The sequence below is a fragment of the Kryptolebias marmoratus genome, linkage group LG13 (genome assembly GCF_001649575.2).
Source record: "Kryptolebias marmoratus isolate JLee-2015 linkage group LG13, ASM164957v2, whole genome shotgun sequence".
In the NCBI taxonomy this organism is placed as follows: Eukaryota; Metazoa; Chordata; class Actinopteri; order Cyprinodontiformes; family Rivulidae; genus Kryptolebias; species Kryptolebias marmoratus.
The window spans coordinates 1,847,386-1,874,962 of record NC_051442.1 but is presented as its reverse complement, the minus strand read 5'-3'; the positions used below and the strand labels follow the sequence as shown (position 1 = coordinate 1,874,962).

The window sequence follows — 27,577 nt, the reverse complement described above, 5'->3', positions numbered from 1 at the left end:
TGTCGCGAGGTCCTGCAGGAGCCCGTCCGCTGACACAGAAAACTGGGGAAGGGGGGGCAGAGACACGGACCTGCTGCTCCCGGTCCAGTTGCTCCAAATGTCCCCGGACGCCGAGAGAGGACTCGGGCAGGAAGAAAGGACGGCGGCGCGGCGTTTGTGGGGGCTTACCGGGAACATGGCGGCGGCAACAACAACGACGACCTGCCTGGTCCCGTTGCGTCGGTAGACCGGAGGTACGGCTCGACGCGACGGATGAGCATCACTTTACCCAGGTCAGCAAAAAACAGCGCAACACCTGAGGTAAAAATCACAAAATTATAAGATCATAATATCATATAGATCACATAGATAAATAGATCCATGTTGTGTGTACATCTATGTTTTTTACTGTATGTATCTGTGATAACCTCGTAAGCCCATGATGTAATTAAAAAAAGAGCTACGTGTTGATAAAATATAATTTCTTTCCATCATTTCTTATTTTTTTCTATTTTCTCATCATTAGTTCAGTCAGACCCGTTTTTTTAATTTCCCAACAAGAGAGAATAAAAACAAAACAAAACAAAAAAAAATGCAAAATCCCCATGCATTACAGGCATTAAAGATTTATGTGAATAATGAAAACTAAAACTAGAGAATCTGCATTTTCTGCAAAAATTGCAGCGTTAACGCTGAATCGCTCTCCTGAAATTTGCTGAAGAAGCTGAAACTGAAGGAAGCAGACAAGCTAAAATAAGCAGAGCACAAACTAAATGTGGCTAAAGGATAGTAGCAAAAAAGCTCAAAGTTAATGCTATCTAAATGTAGCAAAAGGCTGAAAAGTAAAATGAGCAAAACCATAGCTAAAAGTAGCAGAAGAAGAAAAAACCTAGCAAGTACGCTGAGGCAGATTTCAAAGATAACAATGTTTTTAACAGAAATGAAAATATCTCATTATCTTTTTATAGGGAAAATATTTGTAAATGAAGGTAAACATTTAGAAAAAAATATAAAAGTTACAAAAACCAGGCGTCACAGCACCCGTCTGCTGGATGAGCTGAACAGTTTGATGTACAAGCGGCTAAAACAGCAGGAGCAGATAGAAAGCAAAAACGTACGAAAAATAAAAGCAACTGAAAGACAATATGTGAATGAAATTAAACAGGATCTAGTCTCCGTTGCACCCAGCGTAGCCTTCAAAACCCAATCTTTATGTTGTTAGATTTGGTTTTACCCTCGTGTTTTCTGGAGATTTCGCTTAAAGATGTTCCAGTTTCTCTGCATCCTGTTTCCTCTTGTTTGCGTCCGATTATGCTGGAATGATGGGAACACTTCTGTCACTTTGAAACATTTGCAACCCCCCTAAAGTATAAAACCGAGAGAATAATGAGTGTCAAAGACAGCAGAGCTCTTAATGAGTCTATAAATCATATCTGACTCCTTTACTCTGCAGAAGATGAAGATCAGCGTGATTCCCGATGGACGCAGCACAGATACAAAGCAGTGACAATACCAACTGTAAAAATGACCAACTTTTAAAGAAAGAACATCTTAGATAGATAGATGGATGAGAATTCTTCTTTTTACTTCTCTGTTACTGTTTTTATTCTTTAAATGTTCCTTGATTTTACATGTGCAGCACTTTGTTGCAGCTGTGGTTGTTAAAGTAGTAATAAAGCAGTAATAGTAGTAGACAGAAATCACATTGATGTAGTGTGCACATCAATGTGAATTTTACTTTTACTGCACTTGTTGTTAACCTCGTAAGTGTTGGATAATGAACGAATTGATGAAATGCAATGCTGACCTCGCATTACAAGCGTGCCCTGTAACACTTTAAGTGAAAAAGATCAATGCATTTGTCCAAACTGCACTTTCTGCGGTGAGATGGATATTTAAAACCACAAGTTGTTGCATTAGAGCAGCGAAAGCCGTGACTCGGAGCTCTTCAGGCAGCTTTCCGTCCCAGTAAAAACCAGAGCCATTTTGATCCTAATCTCATCCAGCTTTTCATAGGAAGCTTTTTAGCTGAAAAACATTGAAATATTCAGGGGAAGTCGATTTGTGCGTTGGTTTAGTCCAACAGGGACTCACACACAGTAATGTGTATCAGCAGCCAGATTCCAGTTCTGCAGCTCTGATTGAAGCACACCGTGTAGGAGGATCTGCTTTTCCTTTTTCTTATCCAAAAGTTAAATAAAAATGCCCCCGAGTCAGCCAGAAAGCTCAGTATTATCAGACAGGTAAAAATCAATTAAAATACCTTTGTATTTTTTTGTTTAGCCATTTGTGGTTGTAGTTTTGTAGTCATTTGGGTTTATTTTTTCTCACTTTTATTCGTTCTGTGAATATTTTCTCTTTTAAAGGAACTTGTTGATCAGAAATTTGCTATAGTCATGTGGTTTAATAAAACAGGTTGTGCTCTAAAAGCTGTATGTAACATGCTATGCAGAAAGCAGAAAATGCAGCATATACAGTATATAAAATCTATTTTTATGTATTTTTCAATCCAGGAGATGCGAAGAAACCCGAAGGCGGCAGCTTGTTTCTAAGCAACAACAACACGCGATCCTTCACATCATGGGCTACAAGGTAACGTCTTCACCATTCAAAGTTTAGAACATCAGCACGGTTTGCTCTAAAATCCTCACGCTGGTGTGTAAACAAAGGCCATTTTCAAACAGCCTGAAGTGGCTCTCAGAAGTCCGTCAGTGGGCGAATGTGTTGATGATTCACAGCTTCAGAAGCAACAGCAGCTGCTGTAGGTGTCACAATTGTTTCACTGCACAGACGCCCCTCCAGTTGTGTGAATGAATCAGCTTCAGTTACAGTCTGCTAAAGAAAACGCTGCCAAACACGGAGGGCACCGAGGTTATTAATGTCTCTAATACTACGCAATCTGTTCGTGTCTGAGATGTAACGTAAGGAAAACAACCAGATGTTTTGTAACAGCAGCTGTATCGTTTTGTTTCCCCGTTTTATTTTTAAGACTGTCGATTCACATCACACCACCTGTTAATTATTCTCAACATGCTGTGAGGAAAAGGAAGCTTCCATCTCCTCGTCTCCCAGCTCTGTCACACTAACCGTCATCCTTCTCAGTGGTCTTCCTCTGGTCCTCCTCGCTGTCAGTTTCATGTTCAGCATCCTTTGTCCAATACATATCTACTGTCCTTCCTCTGCACGTGTCCAAACCATCTCAGCCTTGTCTCCAGACCATTAGGGTTGGAACGGGACACTCCTGTCATGGGATGAGACGAGACAAGTTCCTGGGTCCACTTGAACAAAACAAAAGTTTTTGCTGCAAACTCAGCTGACTAGTATTTACCTTGTCTGATGCTTCTACTATACATGAACTTTAACTTCTTATTAAAGCTGTGTGACCTTTGAATTGAAGGTTTTATATATATATTTTTTGGGGAAAAAAATTGGCGTGTTTTTCAATAAACATTGATGTAAGAAAAAAAAAAAATTCTGTTAACCTGTTCACACAGAAAGATGAAATTAACTTTTCTCAATTCATCTTAGCCATGTTTAATATATTGCATAAAACTGATTTACTGCAGTATTGTGTCAAAACAGTTTCCCTTTCCTGCTTTTTTAAATGTCCTTGATCACATTGAGATTGCTAACCAGTGCTCTGCATGAAGCTGCATTCCCAAGCATCATTTTAAACTGAGTTTCTATCCATTGTTCCCAATTCTATTCATAACCATTGTCATTACAGCCGAGCCTTTATGATTCTGCCTCAGATTGTGTGTATAAATCCTGTTTGCAGTGCCACCTGTGCATTCAGAGGCAATGCTATCTGTGTAAAGAGTGCTCACACACCCAGACAGTAAACTAAACCTTCCATTAAGACATTGTTTGCAGGAATAATGACAGAAGCAATATAAACTCTGGATAAAACTGAAAGAACACCAAACAATTACTAAAAGTGACAGTTAAATGAACACAATCTCCTGGCTTTGTGGTGGCTCTTTGGAGTGGAAAGACAGACTGAACTGTTGTTATAGAATCAATTAGGAACCATCTTTAGCACAAGCTTTGATCACTGGAACCACATTAATGTAAAGTTCCTTCATCTGTATTTAGTTGTTGCCACATTTGCAGAAAAGAGTAACAAATGAGCAAACTATAATCAGAACACGCAGAGATGAGATAAACTTCCTTGTAGCATGAAGAAGCATTCCTTTTTCATGACCTCTGACTTATTGTGTAATTTGTTTATTATCTCAGTGGTTTCAGTTCCATAAACCATTAATGATTACAAATATCGTTGAATTAGTCCCCTTTAACGTCCAGTGTTGTGTTTGGAAACAACAGTAAATCAATAATTCGGACACCAGCTTGCCATGTTTCTGTGCGCTCCTGTTTTTCATGTAGCTGCATTCATCTTCTTTTTTAAAGGTTACCAAAGCAAAGCATTGAGGCACCCTGATTACTGTCCACTCACTAGTTTTTCATTTCTGTCACCACATTACTATTATGCTTCAGAGAAAAAAGTTTATGGATGTTGGCGTTTCTGGCAGTTTCTCCAATGCTTTCAATGGTAACACCTATTACTGTCAACCTCTAAAAGGGTCTCTTAACTGTATTTATTTATTTTACTTCTTCAGTCAACTATAATGCATCCTGAACAGAAAAGTGCACCAGCACAAAATATACATTAAAATGAGTGGCTTGGCTGGGAGATGTTTGCTATTACATTTATTGGCATTTCAAGTTACCATGGCGATGCAATTTGCCCAAAACAACCTCAAAATCTTTGGCTTTTTTCAGAGATGTTGAGCTACAGTGTGGTATGGTAGTGGCTGACTGTAACCTCAAGCTAAACCCCTAGTGCTAAAACAGTGCGAAGTTCATATTTCGAAAATTCAAAATGGCCAATACAGCTGATACTAAAATGGCTCCAACTCAGTCAGGTTTAGAGATATTGAGCCATAATTTGGTGTGGTAGTAGATTAAACTGATATCCAACAGCTAAACTCACCACTTTCAAAAATGTCTTTAGGATGTTTTTTGTGTGTAAATTTCTGTCGTGCAGCTGCACCGAGCCCCCCGGCAGAATTACATGAAGATGTGAAGGAGCCGACCAATCAGCTGCTTTGTGGTTTGATGCTTTTCTGCCCCGTCTCAGTTCGGCTGCCCACACAGATGAAAACACGCTCTGCCGCAACGTGCACACTCCTGCCTTGCAGTCGTGTACTTCCTGGCTGCATAAGTACACACATACATCTTTGCTGACTGTCTGTTTATGAGTACTAGCCAGATTTTTTGAGCATGTTTACAGGAAATTTCTCTTCTGCTCTTCTTAAGTAAAGGCAAATAGGACAAGTGTATGCATCTAGGCATATGTGTTGTTCATGTTTTGAGAACATGAAGAAATTTAAAATAATTTTGTAGAAAGTGTCTATATTTTTTCTAGAAAAAAAAGCTGATATTTATGTTTAAATACTTATATTTGAGACTGAATTTGGAGCTCAGAGATGAATACAAGTCAGCATCTCTCAAGTGAAATAAAAAAAAAAAAAATGTGTGTCAGTGCAGGGGATTTGGCGGAACATCTTTAAGCAGATACTGGTTAACACCACCATCTGTTTTAAGCTCGACAATGTGCAGTATGACACTGACACAAGCCTTTGTACCACTCAGTCTTTCATCTGGACATGTTAAACCACAGCTGTGAACACTTAGCATGTGGTATACACCTTGAATGTGAAAATGATCTGTAAAATGAGACAATGTGAATCTAGTGCACTCGCTCTCATTTAACAGCTTATTTTTCCAGATAATGTAAAGTCACAATGAAAAAGAAAGTATACCCTCTAAGGAAATTAAGTATATGGCAACTTAAGTTCACAACAATAACAGGACTTAATTAACCAAATAGGAGCAAAAAGCAAGATTCTAATGATGAGCAGATTTCTGATCCTGCAGACATTGAGGGTGATGACAAACATTTATCTAAATGCCAGATAAAGACTCAGACTTTCAAAGAGAAAATGAAAGGATGCAAACAGCAAGTGTTCTTTGATTCAACTGAAGTGGAAACAGCTGTTTCCTCCTGAGGCCTTTTTTCTTTTGTGCTCTTTGCTCTTTCACAAATGTTTCCAGTGTTTTTCAGCAGGAAGTGTAGATGGTCTGCTTTCCAATTTCTGAAAATAGATTTTAAGTTTGTTTAACTTAACTCTGACCTATCAAAGATTCAGGCATAAAAAAGCTCCTAAACTCAAGGGTTAAACCACTGTAGTGTCAACACTTAACAGACAACTTTGCAAAGAACCAAATAAAAACTAGGATTTTAATTATGGGAAACAACTTATATCTACTAGTAATAAATAGATCCCATTTAAATTTGATTCTTTGTTTGTGTCCATCCACATTACAATCACTCTCTGTGGTTCCACAGAAATGCATTCAAGTTTTCTGAATCATGACATTCTTACATTAAGATGTTCTCCTGTTCAGAGGCTTTAAACTTCAGCTTTTTTCTCAATGTGTCTTTGAGGATATTAAGATGTTTCCGTGGAAGATAATACATATATATATATATATATATATATATATATATATATATATATATATATATATATATATATATATATATATACCCAGCATCATGTTCCTGGTTTGTCCCACTTTTACTTTCACATGTATTGTAGTGGGGAAACTCCACAGAGATGTGATTATAAAAGAGGACTGCTTGCTGCTTGTGTTTTCTGTGAATTGTGTTGTGAAGGGGAAAACGATTCATTACAGGGTAGCTTGGTCAAAGGCAAGAACAGGAGTGGCTTAAAAATCATTGTGGTGCAGCCAGGAATTAACAGAGTAACCAAGGAAACTCTTTTTGATGCCAGGCCTCAGAGAGAATGGACGAGTCAGTTCATTCTCTTTTTTAAATACTATTCACAACCCAGCATTACTAATCAAAGTCTGCCCTGCATCTAAAGCAGTGGCCTTTATACTTTTCAGGGAAAACTTCCAAATAGAAGAAACTTTTTGCAGTGTTGACATGTTTGTCAATTAACTAACCAGTTTTATGAGTTCAGACATACATATTGCATACGTATTTCAGAGTAAAATGAGAAGTTGTTGAAATCTATTCTTTTTAATATTTGTAGTTTGATCTGTTTGAGCATCTTGCATCAGAATAATTTCAGGTCATCAAGAAGGTATGTGTTGGAGAAAACACTAAGTTGTCTAAAAGTACAACTTCAGCTCATCCCTTGAGTTTGGAAGCCTTTCGTGTCTGAATTATTCATATTTTGGAGTTTTGTGATGCAACAAAAAGTTAAATTAAAAATGGTAGGAACTGCAATGAAAGGTAATAAAAAAAGCAAAGAAAAGCTTTGAAAGACCACTTAACTTAAAACATTACAGGAAAGTAATGTTCTGCTTAAATAATGATTGGAGAACCAAATGACAAAATAAAAGAAACAATAAACCCAAACTGAACCCAGAATAAACCACAAACACACACAAACAATAACCCTAAATCTGAAAAGAAACTCAAAGAAAAACCCAAATCCTGACAAATCCTGTATTTCTATAAGGATCATATTTGTGAATAAACTTAAATACTGTATTTTGAAACGTATCAAAGTGACAAAAGCTAAAACCTCATTGACTCAATGAGAGCTGGAGCAGACATTACAGTACAAGAGAAAATATACATCAGGTTAGTCACATTTTCAAAAGAGGAAGCCAATTTAATCCACGTGTTTTCTTTGAAAATAGATATAAAATACATCATACAAGATGAAAATAAAAGGTTTGGAGTCATACTAGTACTCCCTTCAGAAACCTCCTTCTCTTTTAGCGTACTGTCCTTCAATAAGACATGAAGTAAAGTACATTAGCTCTCTGACTAATCCTAACCTCAAATAAACGATTAAATACAAACTGTTGAATTTGTCACTTATCTTCCTCACCACCGTACATCTCTTGCCAACCTTGCAGGCTGCCTTGCAGCTGTCATATAAGATAAAAATGTAAAAAAAAAAAACATTTCCCAAATGCTTCGACATCTCAACGGCCTCCCGGTTACTTGGCAAATAACACATGCCAAGATATCTAAGGCAGTGTTTGCTCAACACAATGCAGGTGAAGTGAAGTGAAATTTATTTATATAGCACTTTTCTGCAGCAAGGCGATTCAAAGTGCTTTACAACACCCCTACATCAGGTGCAATGCATCGGATGTAGGTGAAACAATAAAAGTATAAATTTCCACTGCCATGGTCCATAGGTTGTTTCATTAATTAGGAGCATTTATCTCTTGGTTATATGGTGCCATCTTAGTTTCATTTTATCCGGCTTGTTCTGTGTTTAGTTTTTCATTACTTTGTAGTTTATATTCTTTTGTATCTTTCATTGGGTTCTTGCCATTCTTGTTTATTATACAAAAATAATAATAAACAAAGGCAGTTGCACCTAATATTCACACGTAAATGTAGTTTTTAGACCCTGAAAATGGTTAATTTAAGTTCAGTTGAAGTGAAGGTTTTCAGCTTTGACTTGGACCATTATGTGTTGACTGAAAAAACAGGACGTTGGTCCAGGATGCTTTGACAACTTTTGGAATTTTGTTTTTGTTTTGTTTTTATGCAAAAGAGAGAAAAACTTTTTCAAAATTTCCCATTCATGTGTGTTTTTATCCTTCCTCATGTTTTCACTGTTATCCACTCAGCTCATTATTCTCACCTTTTCATATTTACCAAATGTATAAAAATTAAAGGTAGTCAGCAGTGGAGTAACGAGACACTTATTCCACGAGATAAGATGATATTCTCATCAGTTATTTCAAACTTTGGAAGGAGGTCCAACTCATTTACACAAGAGGCCAAAATTAAAAACCTGATCAATGTTTTAATTTTTTCAAGATTTTATTGAAAAAATACATTTGTCATGTTTTTCAGATTTCTTACATCAGAAAAATTCAGAGACAAAAAAAAACTTAAGTTTTCTCAATATTTCTGATTTATCAGTCAGAACAAAGTGTTCACTGGACTTTTTGTTTAATTAAAAAAATCTTTATAAATTTTTATGGCTTTCTTTTTTATCACTATTTTTATCGGTTTTTAATAAAAACATTTTACCTAAAGGCCACCAAAACAACTAAAACTAAAAACAAAAATCTGCTGATCTGTTCCCTACTCTCACAAAGTCGTCTGCAGATATCATAATTCTGTCTGAATTAATCTGCCAGCCTGTCCTTCATCACTACAAACAAGTCTTGGAACAAAGCTCAGCTGTTTGAATAGGACCATAAACTCATTATAGAAAAAAAAACTGTTCTTTAGAAGTGTTATTCTCTATTTATTTTTTGTGCACGGTTTGTGCTGTATAGTTACAATAAATCTTTGAATTGAGGTGTCAGATACTGGCTAAATATATTGAGATATCTGGAAATTTGAGTCTGGATTTTTTTTAAATGGGAAAATGTGGAGGAACCTAAGTTACAAAGACAGAGGTGAGGCTGAACTGAACTGTATGAACTCTAAAAGAGGCTCAAGTCAAGTAATTCTACTTCAGATGCAACTCAAACACTTTTCAATCTGGTTTTTTCTTGTTCATTCAGCTCTGAAACTGTGAAAGGAAGACAAAAGGCAGCCAGGTGCTGCATCTGTCAGATTTTTCTGATCAGAAGCCAGATTTTTTACTGCTCTGCGCTGCACTGCTGTACTTTGAACTTGAACCGTGCTCATCCCACCCTGGCCAGATTTACATCACAAAATGTTTCAGAACCGCAGCGAGGCTGACACAGAAAACACACACAAGCATCTAACAAAGCTTCAAACTAAGCATTTTTTATTTACTTTTACAATATCTGCACAAAGTCAAAGACAGTGTTCTCATTCTTCTTTTAGAGGAAGTTTATTAAAATGTTTCCATCTTGTTGGAACATTCAGTGCTGCTTTGTTAAACACTGAATATGAACTTCCGTTGTATAAACTTTTATCTTGTGTATGCAGCTGAACTAATATGTACAAAGTGGCAGGATTCTGCTCTAGTCTGCTGTCTGTTTTCTAACATGCATCATTTGCAGATTCCAGTTGGACAGAGCTGCTTTGGGCGGGGGTGCCGCTGGCAGATCCCGCTCAGCTGAGCTATCTTCACGCAACCTCTGTGTGTTTCTTACAAAGCTCCACCTCGCTCTTCAGCCAGTTTCAAAGTTCCTCCTTGAGTGACTTTCAGCTCCAGGAGCTCCTCCACCCAAACATGGAGGAGAAGTCAGCCTGACCCACTCTCTCCACGCTCACCAAACACCATATTCACCTGCTCCAGAATACTCCACCACCTCCTCTGGTTCCTGAAAACACAGAAAGACCTACTTTATCTGAAAACTACTACATTCTATTCACCTGGAATCAGCAAGTCAGTGCTTGTTTGGCAGATATATCTTGCCTCTCCTTCCTGTTCCCTACAAAATAAAATGTTTTGAGCTCTTACCTGTTTTCACTGTGCAGTAAATTTTAACCCTGTCAAGCTAAAAGACTGCATCTACGAGAAAAAATCAAGCCAACAAATCCTATCTTCTGCACACATAATGTAATAAAACATGTCCATAAGGGAATACTTTTCCCTTTGTGGTCTTGAACATTTTTATTGCCCACCGGAGAAGGCAGAGCATTGAAGTTGTTGCCTCTGTGTGTTTTTGGCTGAAACATTAGCAAAATATCTCATAAGTTACAGGAAATGAGGTCAGATTTATGTGGTAGTAGCTGAGAGTCGTCTTCAGCTCATACTCAGTGTTGACACGCCTTAGGAGATGTGCTTTAAGTTTAAACTTTGGCATGAAAGGTGGACGGGTGACATGCATTCCTTCAAGGAATGCTAGGTCTTTCGTTTAGAGATTCTTTATTCATTCAACAAAGTGAAACAGAAGTCTAATTTTATTGTATTTGGTGGTTGACTGAAAGGTTATAAATCTGCAGGTGCCTTTTTTCAGTGTCCAATCCTGGTCCTGCATGTTTTAGTTGTTTATCTGCTCTTTAGCAGGTCTTCAAGTTCTGCATGATAACTAATTCCTTCAAATGAGAGAAAAAGCTAAAACATGCAGGATAGTGGCCTTCCAGCACCAGGATTGGACACCATGCCCTAACTGAAGCCACTTAGTTCATCAGTTTAATTTACTTTTTTTAAATGTGGGAAATGCAGGTGAGTTATGAGATAAAGAAATGTCTCTGTAGGCCTTTCTGTTCTGCAAGAGAAGTCATCTTCCTCTTCCTCCTGGCTGTTGTCTGAGTTCACCCACCGCCTGGGGCAGGGACGATGCCCTCATTCCTCTGAATATGTTCTCTGTGCATCAGTTTTGCGCCGGGAAATATTAAAGTGTTCTAAAAAACTAAAAATAAATTAACAAAGTAGATTTACAAAAACAAGATATAAAGTGTAAACTTTAAACTCAACTAAAACTTGTGATGTCTTTATTTTAGGCTTTGTTATGATTTCCTGTTTTAAAAAATCTTTACATCCTGTTTGGTTACTGATTGTTGCCATCTTGTGGTTTTAGTTTTATGTTTCTGTTTCTGCATTTCCTCTACAGTTCAGTGATTATTGATCTCATCTTTAAGTTTCTGTCTTTTTGTGTTTTTTTAGTTTTAATTTAATTTTTTTTTCATGTTCAACTTTAATAAGCTTTAAATTAAAATGCCATTTTGTTTTCTTAATATTTAAATATAAAACTTGGATTTTACTTCTCATTTGTATTTAGTTCTCTGTATTGTAATATAATTTAGTTTTTTAAATGATAGATGGACCATCCTTTATTCAATTATTCTGTCCCAAAATTCCTAACAAATAGCTCACATGAAGTCACATTTGTGTGACTTCTGGTTTTGATCCGCTGTCTACGGTTTCCTCTGCAGATTCCTGGAGCGGCAATGGACAGAGTCAGCCTGCTGTGGCGTCTGAGGCGCCGCGCTCGCCGTGGAGCTGTCTGCATGGCCTTCTTCTGCATTTCAATGGGTCTGCTCTACGCCATCTGCGCCGAGAACAGCGTACCCGTCACCGACGCCATCTTCGGCGTGCGAGCACGAACCAGGGCTCAGCCTCGTGCACACTCTGTCATCAAGGTGTGTTGCTCAGCTTCACTGTTGCTGATCTCAAAGCATCAGTCTTTAGATGTACGTCCGTTTGAGCTTTATTTTAACAAAATTGAACAACATTGTAAATGTATGATAAAGCTTCATATAGTAATTTAGCATGTCAAAATTTATAATATGATGATTCATACATTTATGTTGCTTTTAAAAGCTCAGGTAATTTCATAACAAACACAGATCTAAAATGACAATCCTCTGTTAAAACTAATTTAAAAAAAACACTTTATTCACATTAGCTTGTTTCATACTGCCCTTGTTGATGTAAGTTATATCTGCAAACATTAAACAGATGGAAGATGCTTTTTTACAGTAAATAATTAGGCTCCAAGGATAGATCTTTGTGGAACATTCGTCAACCACAAAGCAGCTGATTTATGATGCATGCATGCTGACAAATTGAAATCTGTTTGACAAAATTATATAATATTTGCCAAATTTTAAAGAAAAAAGAAGCTAGACAATTGTTTAACAATATTGTCTATTGAGGATTAGCTACATAATTCTTTAGGCTTCAGCAGGTGGTATCATCATCCCTCTGATCCATTCAGGTGCTTCGGGGCGGAGCCAAATCCATGTACATCGACCCTCAGAAGCTCCCAGGTGTCATTCCTGGTGACCCTCACCGCCCAATCCCAGTCCTTTCCTCGCTGAACCACACCCTGGAAGACTTGGAGTCTCCATTAAAGCAAGCAGCAAGAGCAAAGGAGCCCTCTGGGTTTTTTGCTCGCATGCTGCCCCGCCCCTTTACACGGGCGCTGGAGACCCTCTTTGGAGGGCGGCGGAAGGGGGAGCTGAGTGGCAGATCGGGGGACGCTGAGTTCTTCGGGCCTCACGGGCTTTTGGGAGAGGTGTGGAATGATGAGATGTCCAGCAGCATGTTGGGGAGCAGAATGAAGAAAGTGGTTCAGAACTACCAAGTAAGAGCTTCTGCCAGAACTGACGTGTGTGTGAAAGCACCTGAAATCAGAACAGTTTATTTTACACTGACGGTTCACTTCTGTTCTTTCTGTCAGGCGATGAATAAATATGGAGTAAAGTTGCCCAACCCCAGTGGTGTCTCTGGCAGGCCGAAGCTAACCGGTCCTGAGCTGCTCTGCCAACTAAAGAAAAAGGTAGAAGTCACAACTTTGACCTCTGACCTCGAGCCTTTCTCGGCATTGCCCTGGGCCAGCCAGCTGCCAATGAAACAGCTGACCTCTGACCTCGGGCCATACAAGAGCTGCGCCGTGGTGTCATCAGCGGGGTCGCTCCGCAACTCTGGACTGGGCAAAGAAATAGGTATAGATTTATACGACAGCTGCCTAATAAAACTAATGACTTATTTGAAAGGTGTTTCGATTATAAAACAATATTATATTTTTTTTTTAAAGAATGCATATCAATTGTCATCTTAAATTGAATTGACTCCAAAAGATAATCTGCACACACAAACAATACATTTTATGAATATACAACAACAAAAGTTATCTGAGACAGATGTTATCAGGAACCTGCAGCTGTGAAATCAGCAGATGTATTTAAAGGCTTCTGTGTTCCTGCTTTCTGAGTTATTTACAGATGTCGAAACTGAAAGTGTACCACATCAATAAGTCTGAAAGTTTCTGTCATATTGGGTCCTAGTGAACGCACCCACATGCAAGAACACAACCAGTTGAGCGAATCACAATAATAAAGTTTATTAAATAAAGAGAAGTGGTGGGAGATCTGGATACGGGGTTGGAACTGCAAGGTCATCAACTGTTAAATGAGAGGACAGATGTGAATAGCAGTCGGTGGCAGATGGATCATGCAGAGATAGTCGGTGAATCTTACTTGGGTAAAGGGGTGAAATGGGTTTGATTGTTGCCTGAGGTTGCGACGGAAGACTGAGGTCCAGAGCTCGCTAATCCGGCGAGCGGTGCACGTTGGAGGACGGACAGGTAAGAGCGGCTGTAGCGGACGGCTGGCAAACGGAGAGCTCGATTCATCCAGGGGCGAGGGTACTGGCTTCCAACAGGTACTACCTGAGGCGTCAGAGGGGGTAACGGTTCCTCGGGAGGCTGACCGGAGCGGAGATCACTCGGAGACTTGTATCCACAGGCTACACGCTGGGAGACGGCAGAAAACCTGACGAGAGGGAAACACATCGGGAGATCACTCAGGTGAATAACTCAGAGGGTCTAGCTCAGAGAAAGTTTACCATTCTAGGTTAACACTCAGGCACCGGAGTGTTTGCCAGCCGCAGCATAAATACTCCACTTCAGCCCTCTTCAAATTAGCCACAGGTGCGTCAACAGGGTCTGCCACCGCATGTTCCAGGGGCTCAGCCCATCGAGGACCTCTGCTGGATGGTGAGGAAACAGCAGGCAACAAAACAAAACCCAACCCCAAGATTACAAAAAAAAACAAAACAAAAACACTGATCCCAACAGTACTCCCCCCTCAACGGTTGCCACCCGGCAACCGCGAAGAGGAAGCCCGGGACGAAACAAAATCTCTTATCAGAGTGGAATCCAAAATAAAGGAGCGGGGGACCCAGGAACGCTCCTCCGGACCGTAGCCCTCCCAGTCGACGAGGTACTGGTAGCCCCGACCTCGCCGACGGGAGGCCACGATCCGACGGACGGAGTAGGCTGGATGACCATCAATAATCCGGGTGGGAGGAGGGGGTTCGGTCGGAGGGCACAACTCACTGGTCAGGACAGGTTTCAGCTGTGAAACATGGAAGGTTGAGTGTATACGAAGGGATGAGGGAAGACGGAGACGCACTGCTGCTGGATTGATTATGGACAGGATTTCAAAAGGTCCAATGAATTTAGGTGCCAATTTCTTAGCCATGGCCTTGAGAGGGATATCACGGGTGGAGAGCCATACCTTTTGCCCAACAGTATATGCTGGTGCAGCAGAGCGTCTACGATCAGCTACGCGTTTGTTTTGGGCCGCTGTGTTATGGAGGGCTGCGATGGTTTCTCTCCAAATCTTCTGGGAGCGACGGATCTGGTGTTGCACAGAGGTCACCGAAATGTCCTTCTCATCAGAGGGGAGGAGTGGTGGTTGATATCCTAGAGAGACTTCAAAAGGGGAAAAACCTGTCGCAGCAGACACGTGAGAGTTATGGGCGTATTCAACCCAGGGCAAAAATTGGACCCAGTCAACAGGATTGGAAGAAGTGAAACATCTGAGAGTTGCTTCCAGCTCCTGGTTCATTCGTTCAGTTTGTCCGTTAGTTTGGGGGTGATGGCCTGATGTGAGGGTTACCTTGGCTTCTAAAGCTGCACAAAACTCTCTCCACACTTGAGAGATAAACTGAGGACCTCGATCAGACAGGATCTCCTGGGGAATGCCATGAAGGCGAAAGACGTGTTTGATGAGGAGATGGGCGGTCTGAGAAGAAGTGGGTAACTTGCGGAGAGGAACTAGATGGCAGGCTTTCGAAAAACGGTCTATTACAGTAAGAATAGTAGTCATACCCTTGGAATTGGGTAGGCCTGTAACAAAATCCATGGCAATATGGGACCATGGGCGCTGGGGTGTAGGCAGTGGTTGGAGGAGTCCTGCCGGGGGCTGATGAGAAGACTTATTACGGGAGCAAACAGGACAGGCAAGTACAAACTCTTTGACATCTTTGTGTATAGATGGCCACCAAAACCTTCGATTTACGAGTGCAATAGTACGACTGATACCTGGATGGGCTGAGAATTTGGATGCATGGATCCACTGGAGAAACCGGGGCTTAATTGCTGCAGGAACAAACAATTTACCTGGTGGGCATGACTCGGGGGGAGGTTCAGACTGTTGTGACTGACGGATCAGGTCTTCGATCTCCCAAGTAACCCCTCCAACCGTGCAACTGGGAGGGAGGAGGGGAGCCGGACCGTCTTCAGCGTCGTCGGGGGTGTGTAACCTGGACAGCGCATCAGGCTTGATGTTCTTTGAGCCTGGTCGGTAAGAAATGGACAGATTAAAACGGGAAAAGAACAATGACCATCTGGACTGTCGGGGGTTGGATCTCTTGGCAGCTTGAAGGTATGACAGATTCTTGTGATCCGTCCAAACTAAGACGGGGTGCTCCGCCCCCTCTAACCAGTGTCGCCATTCCTCAAGAGCTAACTTGATGGCTAACAACTCTCTGTCTCCGACATCATAGTTGCGTTCAGGAGGGGTCAACCTGCGTGAGAAGAAGGCACAAGGGTGAGTCTTTCCATCCGTTTCTAACACCTGAGACAGCACTGCTCCAACTCCCGAGTCTGAGGCATCAACCTCTACTATGAACTGTCTCTTGAGGTCAGGCTGAACCAAAACAGGGGCTTTGGAGAACAGCGTTTTCAACTGCATGAAGGCAGACTCGGCTTGGGGAGTCCAAGTAAAGACTGACTTAGTGGAGGTGAGCGCCGTTAGTGGCGCAGCCGTCTGGCTGTAGTTGCGGATGAATCTACGGTAGAAATTAGCGAATCCAAGAAAGCGTTGAAGTTGCTTGCGGGTGTCTGGTCTGGGCCACTCGATAACAGCCTTGATCTTGTCCTCTGAAGGCCTTACCTGTCCGCCCTCAAGCACATAACCCAGGAATGTAACTGACGGACGGTGGAACTCGCACTTCTCTGCTTTTACAAATAGCCTGTTTTCTAGGAGACGCTGAAGAACTAGGCGAACATGTTTCTTATGTTCTTCTAGGGACTTGGAATAAATTAGAATGTCATCAAGATAGACGAAGACAAAATCATTAATGAAATCTCTCAGAACATCATTGACTAAAGCCTGGAAAAAGGCTGGCGCGTTTGACAAGCCAAATGGCATCACTAAATATTCATAGTGGCCTATGGGTGTTTTGAAGGCCGTCTTCCATTCGTCGCCTTCACGTATACGTAGCAGGTGGTAAGCATTTCGGAGATCCAACTTGGAAAAAATGACGGCGCCCTGAACGGGTTCAAAAGCTGAAGACAACAGGGGAAGGGGATACTTGTTTTTAATGGTTATCTGGTTTAGGCCTCTGTAGTCAATGCATGGCCTAAGCGAACCATCTTTCTTGCCTACAAAAAAGAAACCTGCAGCTAGCGGTGAGGAAGATGTCCGAATGATTCCTGCTGCTACAGAGTCGTTGATATATCTTTCCATTGCCTCACGTTCAGGTTTGGAGATGTTATAAAGTCGACTGTTAGGAAGTGGGGCCCCAGGCAACAAATCTATGGCGCAGTCATAAGGACGATGCAGAGGTAGTGTGAGTGCTTTATTTTTGCTAAAGACGGGAGCTAAATCATGGTAGTCATCAGGGACTGCGGAGAGGTCTGGGGAGTCCGTCACTTGAGGCTCTGTTGCCACAGGACTGGGGGGAACGGCAGCATGGAGGCAGGCTGAATGGCAGTGACTTGCCCAAGCCTCAATGTGGGATTCTGACCAGTTAATGTGTGGGTTGTGTTGGGTTAACCAGTTGAACCCGAGGACTACTGAGGAGCTTGCTGCTGGGAAAACATAAAATGAGATGTGTTCAGTGTGATTACCAGAGATGATTAAACGGACTGGTTTGGTTCTGTGAGTGATTCTGGGCAGAGCCTCTCCGTTGAGAGCTGAAACCCTGAGGGGAACGGCCAGTGGGTCAACTTCAATCCCCATCTGCTTAACCAGGTCAGAATCGATAAGATTCTGCTCGCATCCTGAGTCTATGAACACAGACAAAGGGAGAGATTGGTTATTATAAAACAATGTAGCTGGAATGAGTAGGCGAGATTTCTTTTCTTGATGTTGGTCCGGCAGACTCCTCACCCTTACTGTCGGACCTGCGGGTTTAACCGGAGGGGGCATTTTGCAATGAAATGGGTGGGATCGCCACAATACAAACAGAGACGTGAGATCATTCTTTTACGCCTTTCTTCGGGTGTCAATCGTGCGTGTCCCACCTGCATAGGCTCCGGATCTGCTGGGGCTGAGGGTCCAGGCTCAACTTGTGGGGCGGAAGGTGTCGCAGAGGTAAAGGTCTTCACTGAGTAGTTCCTTCGAAGTCTTTCTCGGGTTCTGGCTCGAATTCTGTTGTCCAATTTTATTGTGAGGTTAATAAACTCCTCCAAAGACTCTGGCTCATCTAGAGTTGATAATTCATCCTTGACTTGCTCACTCAAAGCATGAAAATATGCACTCTTTAAGGCAGCTGCATTCCAGTTTGTTGCTGCCGCTTTAATCCTAAAGTCAATAGCAAACTCAGAGACACTTCTTGACCCTTGCTTTAGGTTCCATAACTCACGAGAAACTGACGTCTTGTCAATTGATTGACAAAAAACCTGTTTTAATTCAGCCAGAAACTCAGGAAAGGAACAGCCAAAATCAGTGGGGGAAGGAAACCTTGCCTCAGCCCACTCCAGGGCTCTACCGGAAAGCAGTGAGAGAACATAGGCTATCTTAGCATTATCATGCGGAAAACTTTGCGGGGAATGGTTGAAAATTATTGAGCATTGGAGCAGGAAACCACGACACTTGTGAACCTCACCTGAAAATTTTTCTGGTGTAGGTGGATGTATCTCGGAAAATGTGGGCCGGGCTGGCGGAATGGAAGCGGCTGGCGGAGGTGGAGGACTCGGTTCCTGTGAAACAGGGTTCTGCAGAAAGTTTGAAATTTCAGAAAGTTGGCGGTTAGTCTCAGCCTGTCGAGTTCCCAATTCTCGAAGGGCAGCGTCGTGAGACTGAATGAGGGCATGTTGCTCGGACAACGCCCTCCTGATTGCGTCTGCCGGGGTAACTTGTTGGCCTGAGTGTTCTGTCATATTGGGTCCTAGTGAACGCACCCACATGCAAGAACACAACCAGTTGAGCGAATCACAATAATAAAGTTTATTAAATAAAGAGAAGTGGTGGGAGATCTGGATACGGGGTTGGAACTGCAAGGTCATCAACTGTTAAATGAGAGGACAGATGTGAATAGCAGTCGGTGGCAGATGGATCATGCAGAGATAGTCGGTGAATCTTACTTGGGTAAAGGGGTGAAATGGGTTTGATTGTTGCCTGAGGTTGCGACGGAAGACTGAGGTCCAGAGCTCGCTAATCCGGCGAGCGGTGCACGTTGGAGGACGGACAGGTAAGAGCGGCTGTAGCGGACGGCTGGCAAACGGAGAGCTCGATTCATCCAGGGGCGAGGGTACTGGCTTCCAACAGGTACTACCTGAGGCGTCAGAGGGGGTAACGGTTCCTCGGGAGGCTGACCGGAGCGGAGATCACTCGGAGACTTGTATCCACAGGCTACACGCTGGGAGACGGCAGAAAACCTGACGAGAGGGAAACACATCGGGAGATCACTCAGGTGAATAACTCAGAGGGTCTAGCTCAGAGAAAGTTTACCATTCTAGGTTAACACTCAGGCACCGGAGTGTTTGCCAGCCGCAGCATAAATACTCCACTTCAGCCCTCTTCAAATTAGCCACAGGTGCGTCAACAGGGTCTGCCACCGCATGTTCCAGGGGCTCAGCCCATCGAGGACCTCTGCTGGATGGTGAGGAAACAGCAGGCAACAAAACAAAACCCAACCCCAAGATTACAAAAAAAAACAAAACAAAAACACTGATCCCAACAGTTTCCCTCTTTGAAAATTGTCTTGTTTTTCATTTCAGACTCTCATGATGCAGTGATGCGGTTCAACGGCGCGCCAACCAGCGGGTTCGAGAAAGATGTCGGGTCTAAAACGACGGTCCGTCTCATCAACTCACAGGTGATCACAATAACACTGGTTGGTATTCTATAACAGTATTGTGAGGATTCCTAGACAGAAATCTGCTGCGATAAACTGCTTTTCAGAATAAAAGTCTGGTTTCTCTTGCACAAATGAATAAGAAGCAGCGTGGCACGGCGGGGCAGTGGTTTGCTCTGTCACCTCACAGCAAGAAGGTCACAGGTTTACCTGGGTTTGACCCAGGTACTCTGGTTTCCTCCCACAGACTAAAAGCATGCATGTTAGGTTCATTGGTAACAAAACTATCCCTAGGTGAGAGTGAATGATTTGTCTCTGTGTGTCCGCCTTCTGAGCAATGACTGCTGGAGACAAAAACAGGAAGAAACAGGTAAATAGAAGAGATGGATGATGAATATGAAGCTGTGGCGTATCTAACACAGTTTGTGTCCTTAAAAGCAGAGCTGAGCTGACAGGTTGCTGTGGCAACATCTAAAGGTCGTGCTGCTATTATTTTTGGCTTCTTGTACACACATAATTTAATATAAGACTCAACATTGATTTAAAACGAAAGCTGGACATATATGCACAAAACAGAAAACGATAAAATAAATGCAACGATTACGCTTTGATTTAAAGTCATAAAGCTTTAAATTATGGTGAATAACTCACTCAAGATGTAAAGATCAGGCAGCCATCGAGTCAAACAGAGCTGTATGTTCTCTGAGCTGTAGGTGATTTAGCTGCAGAGCCTTTCACTTTTATTTTTAGACATCTTTACAGTCTGAACTTCACATTGGGCCTGCAACACGCAAATAAGGTTCAAGTTTAAATACTCTCAAACCAACCAAAGTTAGCAGTTACAGTCATACAGCATCCATATTCAGTGTATAGGATATGTTTGTGTAGCTAATAAAATATTTACTGTTTTAAAAAGATAAGCCTTAAACTGTGTCTGAAAGTCATGTCCTCAAGAAATAAAAAAAAAATTCATCAAAGACTTGATACATACACATTCTACTGAAAAACGTTTTAATTTAACAGCTCTTTGTGAATCTTAAATAAATAACATTAAATCATAATAATAACAGAAGACTGCAATGCCAGAGACATAAAATGTGTTTTTGGGGGGGTATCTTTTTATTTTGAAATTATTCTAGAAGTACATTTGTTAATTTTCTTGTCATGTATTTATTTAAAAGTGTATTAAGTGAAATTATATACCACTGTAGGAATCTCTGCTGCTTCTCAGAACACAAAATTTGCATTAAAGGCCAATAAGTTATTTGAAAAATTGTTTACGATTGTGTCTTTTCTTGTTTTCCAGGTGATGGCGACAGATGAACATCGCTTCTTGTCCAGTTCTTTGTACAGCTCAGGTGTTCTGGTGGCGTGGGACCCCGCCCCCTTTTCCTCTGACCTCACTCAGGTAATATTTTACTTGACAAACAAATGCTGCTTCGCCTTATTCTGCCTCTTTTTGAGAACTGCATTTGCACTCTTTGTGTTTTAAACAAAAGACCACAAACAGCAAACTGATTATGGTTTAGTTTTAGTGTTTTTATTGTTTATTAATTTGAAAAAAAGGAAAAAAACATAGGAATCTCCTGTCTGTGTATGCAGTAATTGCATGTGGCATTCAGTGCACCAGTGAAAGCCAGGTTTCTGCAAACTCAAAACCACCTTTTGCATATTTCTACTCGTGGTGCATCTTTCCTGCAGTGGTACAACCGAACAGATTACCCCATCTTCACCCAGTACCAGAGATACAGGAGGCTTCACCCGCAGCAGCCTTTCTACATCCTGCATCCTCGCTTTGAGTGGCAGCTCTGGCAGCTAATACAAGACAACATGGCTGAACCCATTCAGAAGAACCCGCCTTCTTCTGGCATCCTAGGTATGAGAAACACCAGCTACCTCACCTTTTCTTGCTTATACGCCGTCCTCAAAAAGTCCATGTGTCTAAGATGAAAGCACTGTTTAAGCTTTTAGCTACAAAGAAAAGTTTTGTGTGAGTAACCTGACTCTCTGAAGAAGTATGAGAAGTCTGGGAATGAAATTCTCTACAAAATGTCAAGATAAATGAGTAATACAAGCAATCCGGAAAAGAATGAAGGCTAAAGCTGCACCTTATAACAGCCCACTTACCATCATTACTTCTTACAAACAAAATATATTTAACATGATAATAATCAAAATAAACTGATTTAAATGCCCATATAAAAAAGACACACCAGTCAGAAGCTCAATATGTCTCATTTTTCTTCCCATACCTTTTTGTTTTCCACACTCAGATAGATTTGAGCTCACTGATGACTTTAATTTTAGATACATTTAAATTTTCATTCTTCATTTCATCGCTAATAATATTCCATAATTCCAAACCTCTATCTGAAACAGTGTTGTTTGACATTAGTCCTCACAGACTTTTTGAACATAAAATATCCTGTAAAATCATCAGTACTCTCTCCTTTTTCTAACAATTTTTAGATATTATTAGTTAAAAATTGATTTTTTTTTTTGCTTTATACATAATTTGGAATGTTTAAAAATCTACACTGAACCTTTTATTTATTTGATTTTTATTAAATCAAAGCAATAAGTTAGGCTTTAATAGGAGATACAGCCTGGTAGGAGAGGTAAAGAATACTGTCCTCCACAGTAATAATCAATTTGTGTCAAATATTGATTTCATATTTAGTTTAATAAGGCGCTCTAAACAAATTTCACTTCTCCTCGTTGCTACTTCGTGGCTCCTGGTGGGGGCGCTGAGCACATGAATGAAAGAAGAGGAAGATGACTGTAATAACTAAAAAAATGGGTGTTTAGTATTTGCTTAGTTGGACAAATATCGTGTTTTGTCCTTTTTGGGAGTGTGTACCAGTTTATCAGTGATAGCAGAATTGATATATTGTGATATTATCAGTGTCACACGTTGTCTGGTGTGTTGCATCAAGAGGTATTCTGTGATTTCCACCTTTTGTTCCCAGCCATAAAGCACTGGTAGATAAAAATTTGATGTGTAAGAGATGAAAATGGTACAAAAACATCCTCTTTATGCTGCAAAAAATGATTATTTCAATTTGCTTCTACAAAACATTTATGATTAAACCTCTGAGTAGAAAAATCCTTATGCCAGAAATAAATGTAGCCTTTTTCCCTGTGCAGGAACTGTCCTCATGATGTCTCTGTGTGAGGTGGTGCACGTCTACGAGTTCCTGCCGTCGCGCAGAAAGACGGAGCTCTGCCACTACTACCAGCGTTTCTATGATGCCGCCTGCACGCTCGGTGCCTACCACCCCTTGCTGTATGAGAAGAACCTGGTCAAACGCATGAACCTGGGCTCCGATCGCGAAATTTACATGGACGGACGCGTCACGCTTCCTGGGTTCAGTGCGATGAACTGCACCACTGAAGGATCGCCTATACACTGACTGAACACGCACACACTCAATGCAAAACAAAACCTTGCATGAAGAACGAGGACAGACGCATGAAATCCTCACACTCACTGCCGAACCTACATGAGCCCACCATTTAAATTCTGTCAATAACGCAGGCTGTAAACACAACATCATAAAACACACTGGAGTTCAGTCAGCTGCCATTTGAGCCAGCTATTTTCAAAAAAATGCTGTAAATAACATTAGATAATGTATAATTTTAAATATAATGTAAAAGTATAAAAGAACTCCATTTCAAGGCCATACTTTTATTTCGAAAATTGGTTTTCACTTGACATTTTTGCCAAACATTATATAAATCTCTAAATGTTTACAGAAAACATCTAAAGTTATTGTAGAAAATACAGAATTTTTATATAAAAAAAGACAAACGTATATTTTGTTGGCAAGATTTGCCAATTTTGGGTTTGGTTTACAATCTTCAAGACTTAAAAAAATCAGCTTCCATTCATGTAAAATGTATAACTAATACAAGTAAAATAATGTTCATAATATGTTAAATATATCTAAATGTAAAGAACATAAATAATCACTGAGATTAGAAGGTAAATAACTTTAAACAAGGAACAGGAATCTAATTATTAAGCTTATAGTTTCTATACTGTGAAGTTAGATTGATTCAGATGAATTATAGTCATTTTAGAAAAATAACATTTTCTTTATTACTTCAAATCTGCTTTCAGGTTTCACTGATCGGTTAAAGCCCATCTGTTCCCAGCTCTTTAAAACTTCTCAGAAATGTTTAGATTTAGTTTAGAAAAACAGCTCAGGACAGGAGCGAACGGTGAATATATCGGATTATTTTCAGCAGCAGATTAACCCACATATGGAGCTCTGATCTTGATCTTAGTGTCCATCTCTTAAATGACTACATGTCCATAAATGTCCTTGGGTTTTCCACTAAATTGAGCTCCAACAGATTTTAAAACTTTCACTGTGATGCTTTCAAACTTAATGTGTAAAATCTGACCTAAAATCTAAAGTATGCAGAACATAAAAACCAGGAGCGTGATCCTCAACTTTTACTCTCTAATTTCAGTGTTTAGGTTCAGAAAAAGATATTGTATTATGAACACGATGGTACCTGATTACAGTTATGTTTAACTCAGTTTTCTAAATCAGCAACAAGAGAAACTGGAGCAGAGTTGGCATCAGACAAAAAAACTATGATATACATAACTGATGGAAAATACTCCAAGTAAAGTAAAACTATGAGCATTTTATGTCCTAAATTTAAGCTTCAACTCATAAAAAATAGTCTTATTCAAAATTATTCTCACTGCCAAGTTATATTTTTACCCCTAAAATTAGATTATGTAAAAAATAATAATTTTCTGCTTCGGTTTTTACTTTTACATTTAAAAGCATTTTTGTTGTTCTGCTGTTTGTTATTTACATATTAACATGTTTATTTTTCTCTGAAGGATTAATTTCTGAGGGTTCTTTTGTTTGAGTCAACCCTGCTTTTGAGAATGTTTTAGAGATCCAGTTCCTTGACCCCCTGTGTTTGAAAACAGGGGCCCAACACAACACTGGAAACTCGTTTTAATGTTTAAGAACATTGTTTACCTCTTGGATGGGATTTGCAGCACTGAGCATTTCTAACTCATCAAGTAGCATCTTTTTCTACCTTTCTGTTTATTCTCCAGCCTCAGGTAGCATCTCACCTGGCTGCAACTGTTGCCGACTGGTTGGAGATTCAAAATTGCGAGACAGTCGTCAATAGTTTGTTGTTGCAGGGTGTTTGCAATTAAATGGCTAGCAAGCAATGGGATTCTATTTTGAGCAGTCAATGTTTTGAAAATCATGACTTACTGTCATGTGCATGGCTTGCTAAACACATGATTTCGTTGCCCACCTCTGCCTCGGTTTGCTTTGTACCCATGTTGGCAGCTGCCCCCACAGTCATGATTTTCTACTGGAGTACGCTTTTAAAAAGAAAACGGGCAGATTTGGATCTGATTTCAATATTTTTTTAATTTATCATTAGTTTGTGCTCCCTGCAGGTGTCAAAATACAGCTCTCGCGCTCTTGAGACAGTCGGAAATGTCTGCGATAAAACTCACATCTGCATCAACTCTGCAACTACTTTGGGAGAGAACTTGTTACACTGCAGCCTCTGCGACTCACTTGAAGAAGTTCTGCAAACAATTTGAGACACTTTGGAGACTTCCTCAAGAAGGCTGTTCACCAACTAGTCGCCAACAGTTGCCGCCCAGTGAGATAGTACCTTTAGCTTTTCAAATCTATCTTTAAGTTAAGCTGTTGATCCCATTTTTCAAACTTAAAGTCAATTAATAGTCTATCTTTAGTGAAAGTTGGTCAAAACGTCCACTGAGCCATAAAAAGTTCTCTTCTAACGATCCCTGCATGGTTTTGTGTTCACTCTGCGCTGGTGCCTCGTCACAGGGGCGCTAAAGCTTCAGTCGGCTAATCTATGCATGGCTCTTCTGTTTTCAGCGCCATCACATCCAAACCAACTGCCAGGGGCATTATCACTTCCTTTTCTATGAATACTGATGCATGTTTAAAATATGTAAAAACCTTTCTCCAAAGTAATGTAGCGCGAGGAGAAACAAAGTGTGATAAACAGTGCCAATATGGTGCAATGCAGCTTATTGTTTTTCCTTTTTATTAGCACTCAAACAGACACTGCTGAATAGTGTGTGGTGCTTCTTGCATAATGGAATTTAAATTATGAAATTTATCATGTTTTATTTGGGCAAACAAAGAACTGGGTCACCAAACCATGAAGTTACGCCGAAGCTCAAACTCATTGTAAACACAGGAACATGCTGAAGAAATGTCCAGTTTGACTGCCATTTGAAGATTTTTTTTATTTTTGCTGCTGTTATAATATCTCTTAATCGGAGTGACTTGACAGCTAAATGTAAATTGTTAATCTATTTTTCCCCAGCTTTGTAATTTGGTACAGCTGCTGTCTCCTTCCATCTGATTGGGCAGTTTCTGGAAGCCTGCCGCAGGGCAGCGCACATTGATTGTGAGTTTCACTGCGTCTGCATTGTGGGTGGAACATGACAGAATGACAAAATGAAACGACTGAAGTATTGTAGCTATAAATTGTTTTATTAAATTTAAAAAACACATAAAGAAGTGGGTAAATTAGCTTTTGCAAAGGCTGCCCACCAGCTAACCAGATGTAGCCACTTTGCAGCAACTGCAATTTAGTTTTTACAAGTTTTTTTATTTGTTTACAAAGCACTAATTTCTGTGCCAAAAAAATGTGTTTATTGGGACAAAATGACAAACTTATATGTAGTAACTGCATTTTGAGAATCTATGCTAACACTTAAAGGTACTCATTGCAAAGTCATGAAGATTGAACAAAAGAAAAAAATCATAAAGTTTAATCTGCTCACTATTTTTATTATTTCGATGGTAATCTGTCCTGAAATTATAAATCTGTAAGCAGAATATGTTGGGTACCAACTATCACTTGTTAACCTATGGAAACTAAATGAAAAATAGGTAAAACAGGAAACTTACTGGTATTTTTGCAAACGCCCCATTTGTTTGAATGCCACCGTCCTGCTTGATCCCCCAAATTTATTCTTAATATTTGTATTAATCTCTTTTTTGGCGAATAGCAACAGATTCACTTTTATATTTCCACCTAAATATCATCTCCCAGATTCTGCTTCTTGTCCAATTCCACCATATTTGTTTACCTGCTCAGACTACGGCCAACCTAATGTAGGTCAATCATGGACTACATTTTAATAAAGAAAGAAAGAAAGAACAAGTGTAAACTCTTTCAAAAGGCACTGCCTGATATCATTTAGGATAATCTTTTTATTACTTTTGCATTGAGTACCTTTAAGTTAAATAAATCCTCATTCGAGGCTTTGAGAATGGCTCTTTTTTGTCTGTAATCACTTCAGTTACCGGACTTTTAATTCAGCTGGCAAACGCTTGAATAACTGATGTCATTGCAATTTAGATTAAAACTAAGAAAACATTTTCTTCCTATGCAGTTGTTCAGAAATCAGCACCTATTATTGTGAAGCCTTTTGGTATTTTGTTGTTGTTTTTGGCTAATAGATGCACTTTTCCTTCTGCTTTGCCTTCATCCTCTTTCACAGGGTTGGTTGTTTAATGTAAGTTTTTACTTTTCTGTTATTTATAGATATTTATTTCATGTATTTTCCTTTTTGCTCCTGGCTTCATTATTGTGTGAAGAAAATTGCAAAACAAACTCATTTCAGTCAGCCTTGTGCAACAAAACTAACTTCTCATGTTGATTCTGTCCATTTTTTTCCTCTTTTTGCTGTTTTTTGATGTATGACAGATGTATAAAATTAGTAATTCCCAGCACCATCTTCAGATCCTGTTTAGTTTCTTTTTTGTTAGCTGTCAAATAATATAGATCGCTTGTTAAGT

At 40.2% G+C, this 27,577-nt stretch overlaps 1 protein-coding gene across 3 annotated transcripts; it reads left to right on the top strand.

Annotated features, from left to right (window-relative positions):
* LOC108243597 (beta-galactoside alpha-2,6-sialyltransferase 1-like) lies at nucleotides 1–27,577 on the top strand. 3 transcript variants are annotated; one of them, XM_017429163.3, is made up of 9 exons: nucleotides 1–272; nucleotides 2,493–2,571; nucleotides 11,852–12,058; nucleotides 12,637–13,005; nucleotides 13,102–13,366; nucleotides 19,657–19,754; nucleotides 21,040–21,141; nucleotides 21,435–21,609; nucleotides 22,881–27,577. In XM_017429163.3, exons 1-9 carry the CDS (start codon nucleotides 253–255, stop codon nucleotides 23,144–23,146), a joined length of 1,581 nt encoding a protein of 526 aa, XP_017284652.1. In that variant the 5' UTR covers nucleotides 1–252; the 3' UTR covers nucleotides 23,147–27,577. The 3 variants fall into 3 exon arrangements, with proteins under 3 accessions (XP_017284652.1, XP_017284653.1, XP_037834899.1); XM_017429164.3 differs by having other exon boundaries at nucleotides 1–300; XM_037978971.1 differs by lacking the exons at nucleotides 1–272; nucleotides 2,493–2,571; nucleotides 11,852–12,058; nucleotides 12,637–13,005; nucleotides 13,102–13,366 and adding an exon at nucleotides 19,410–19,538.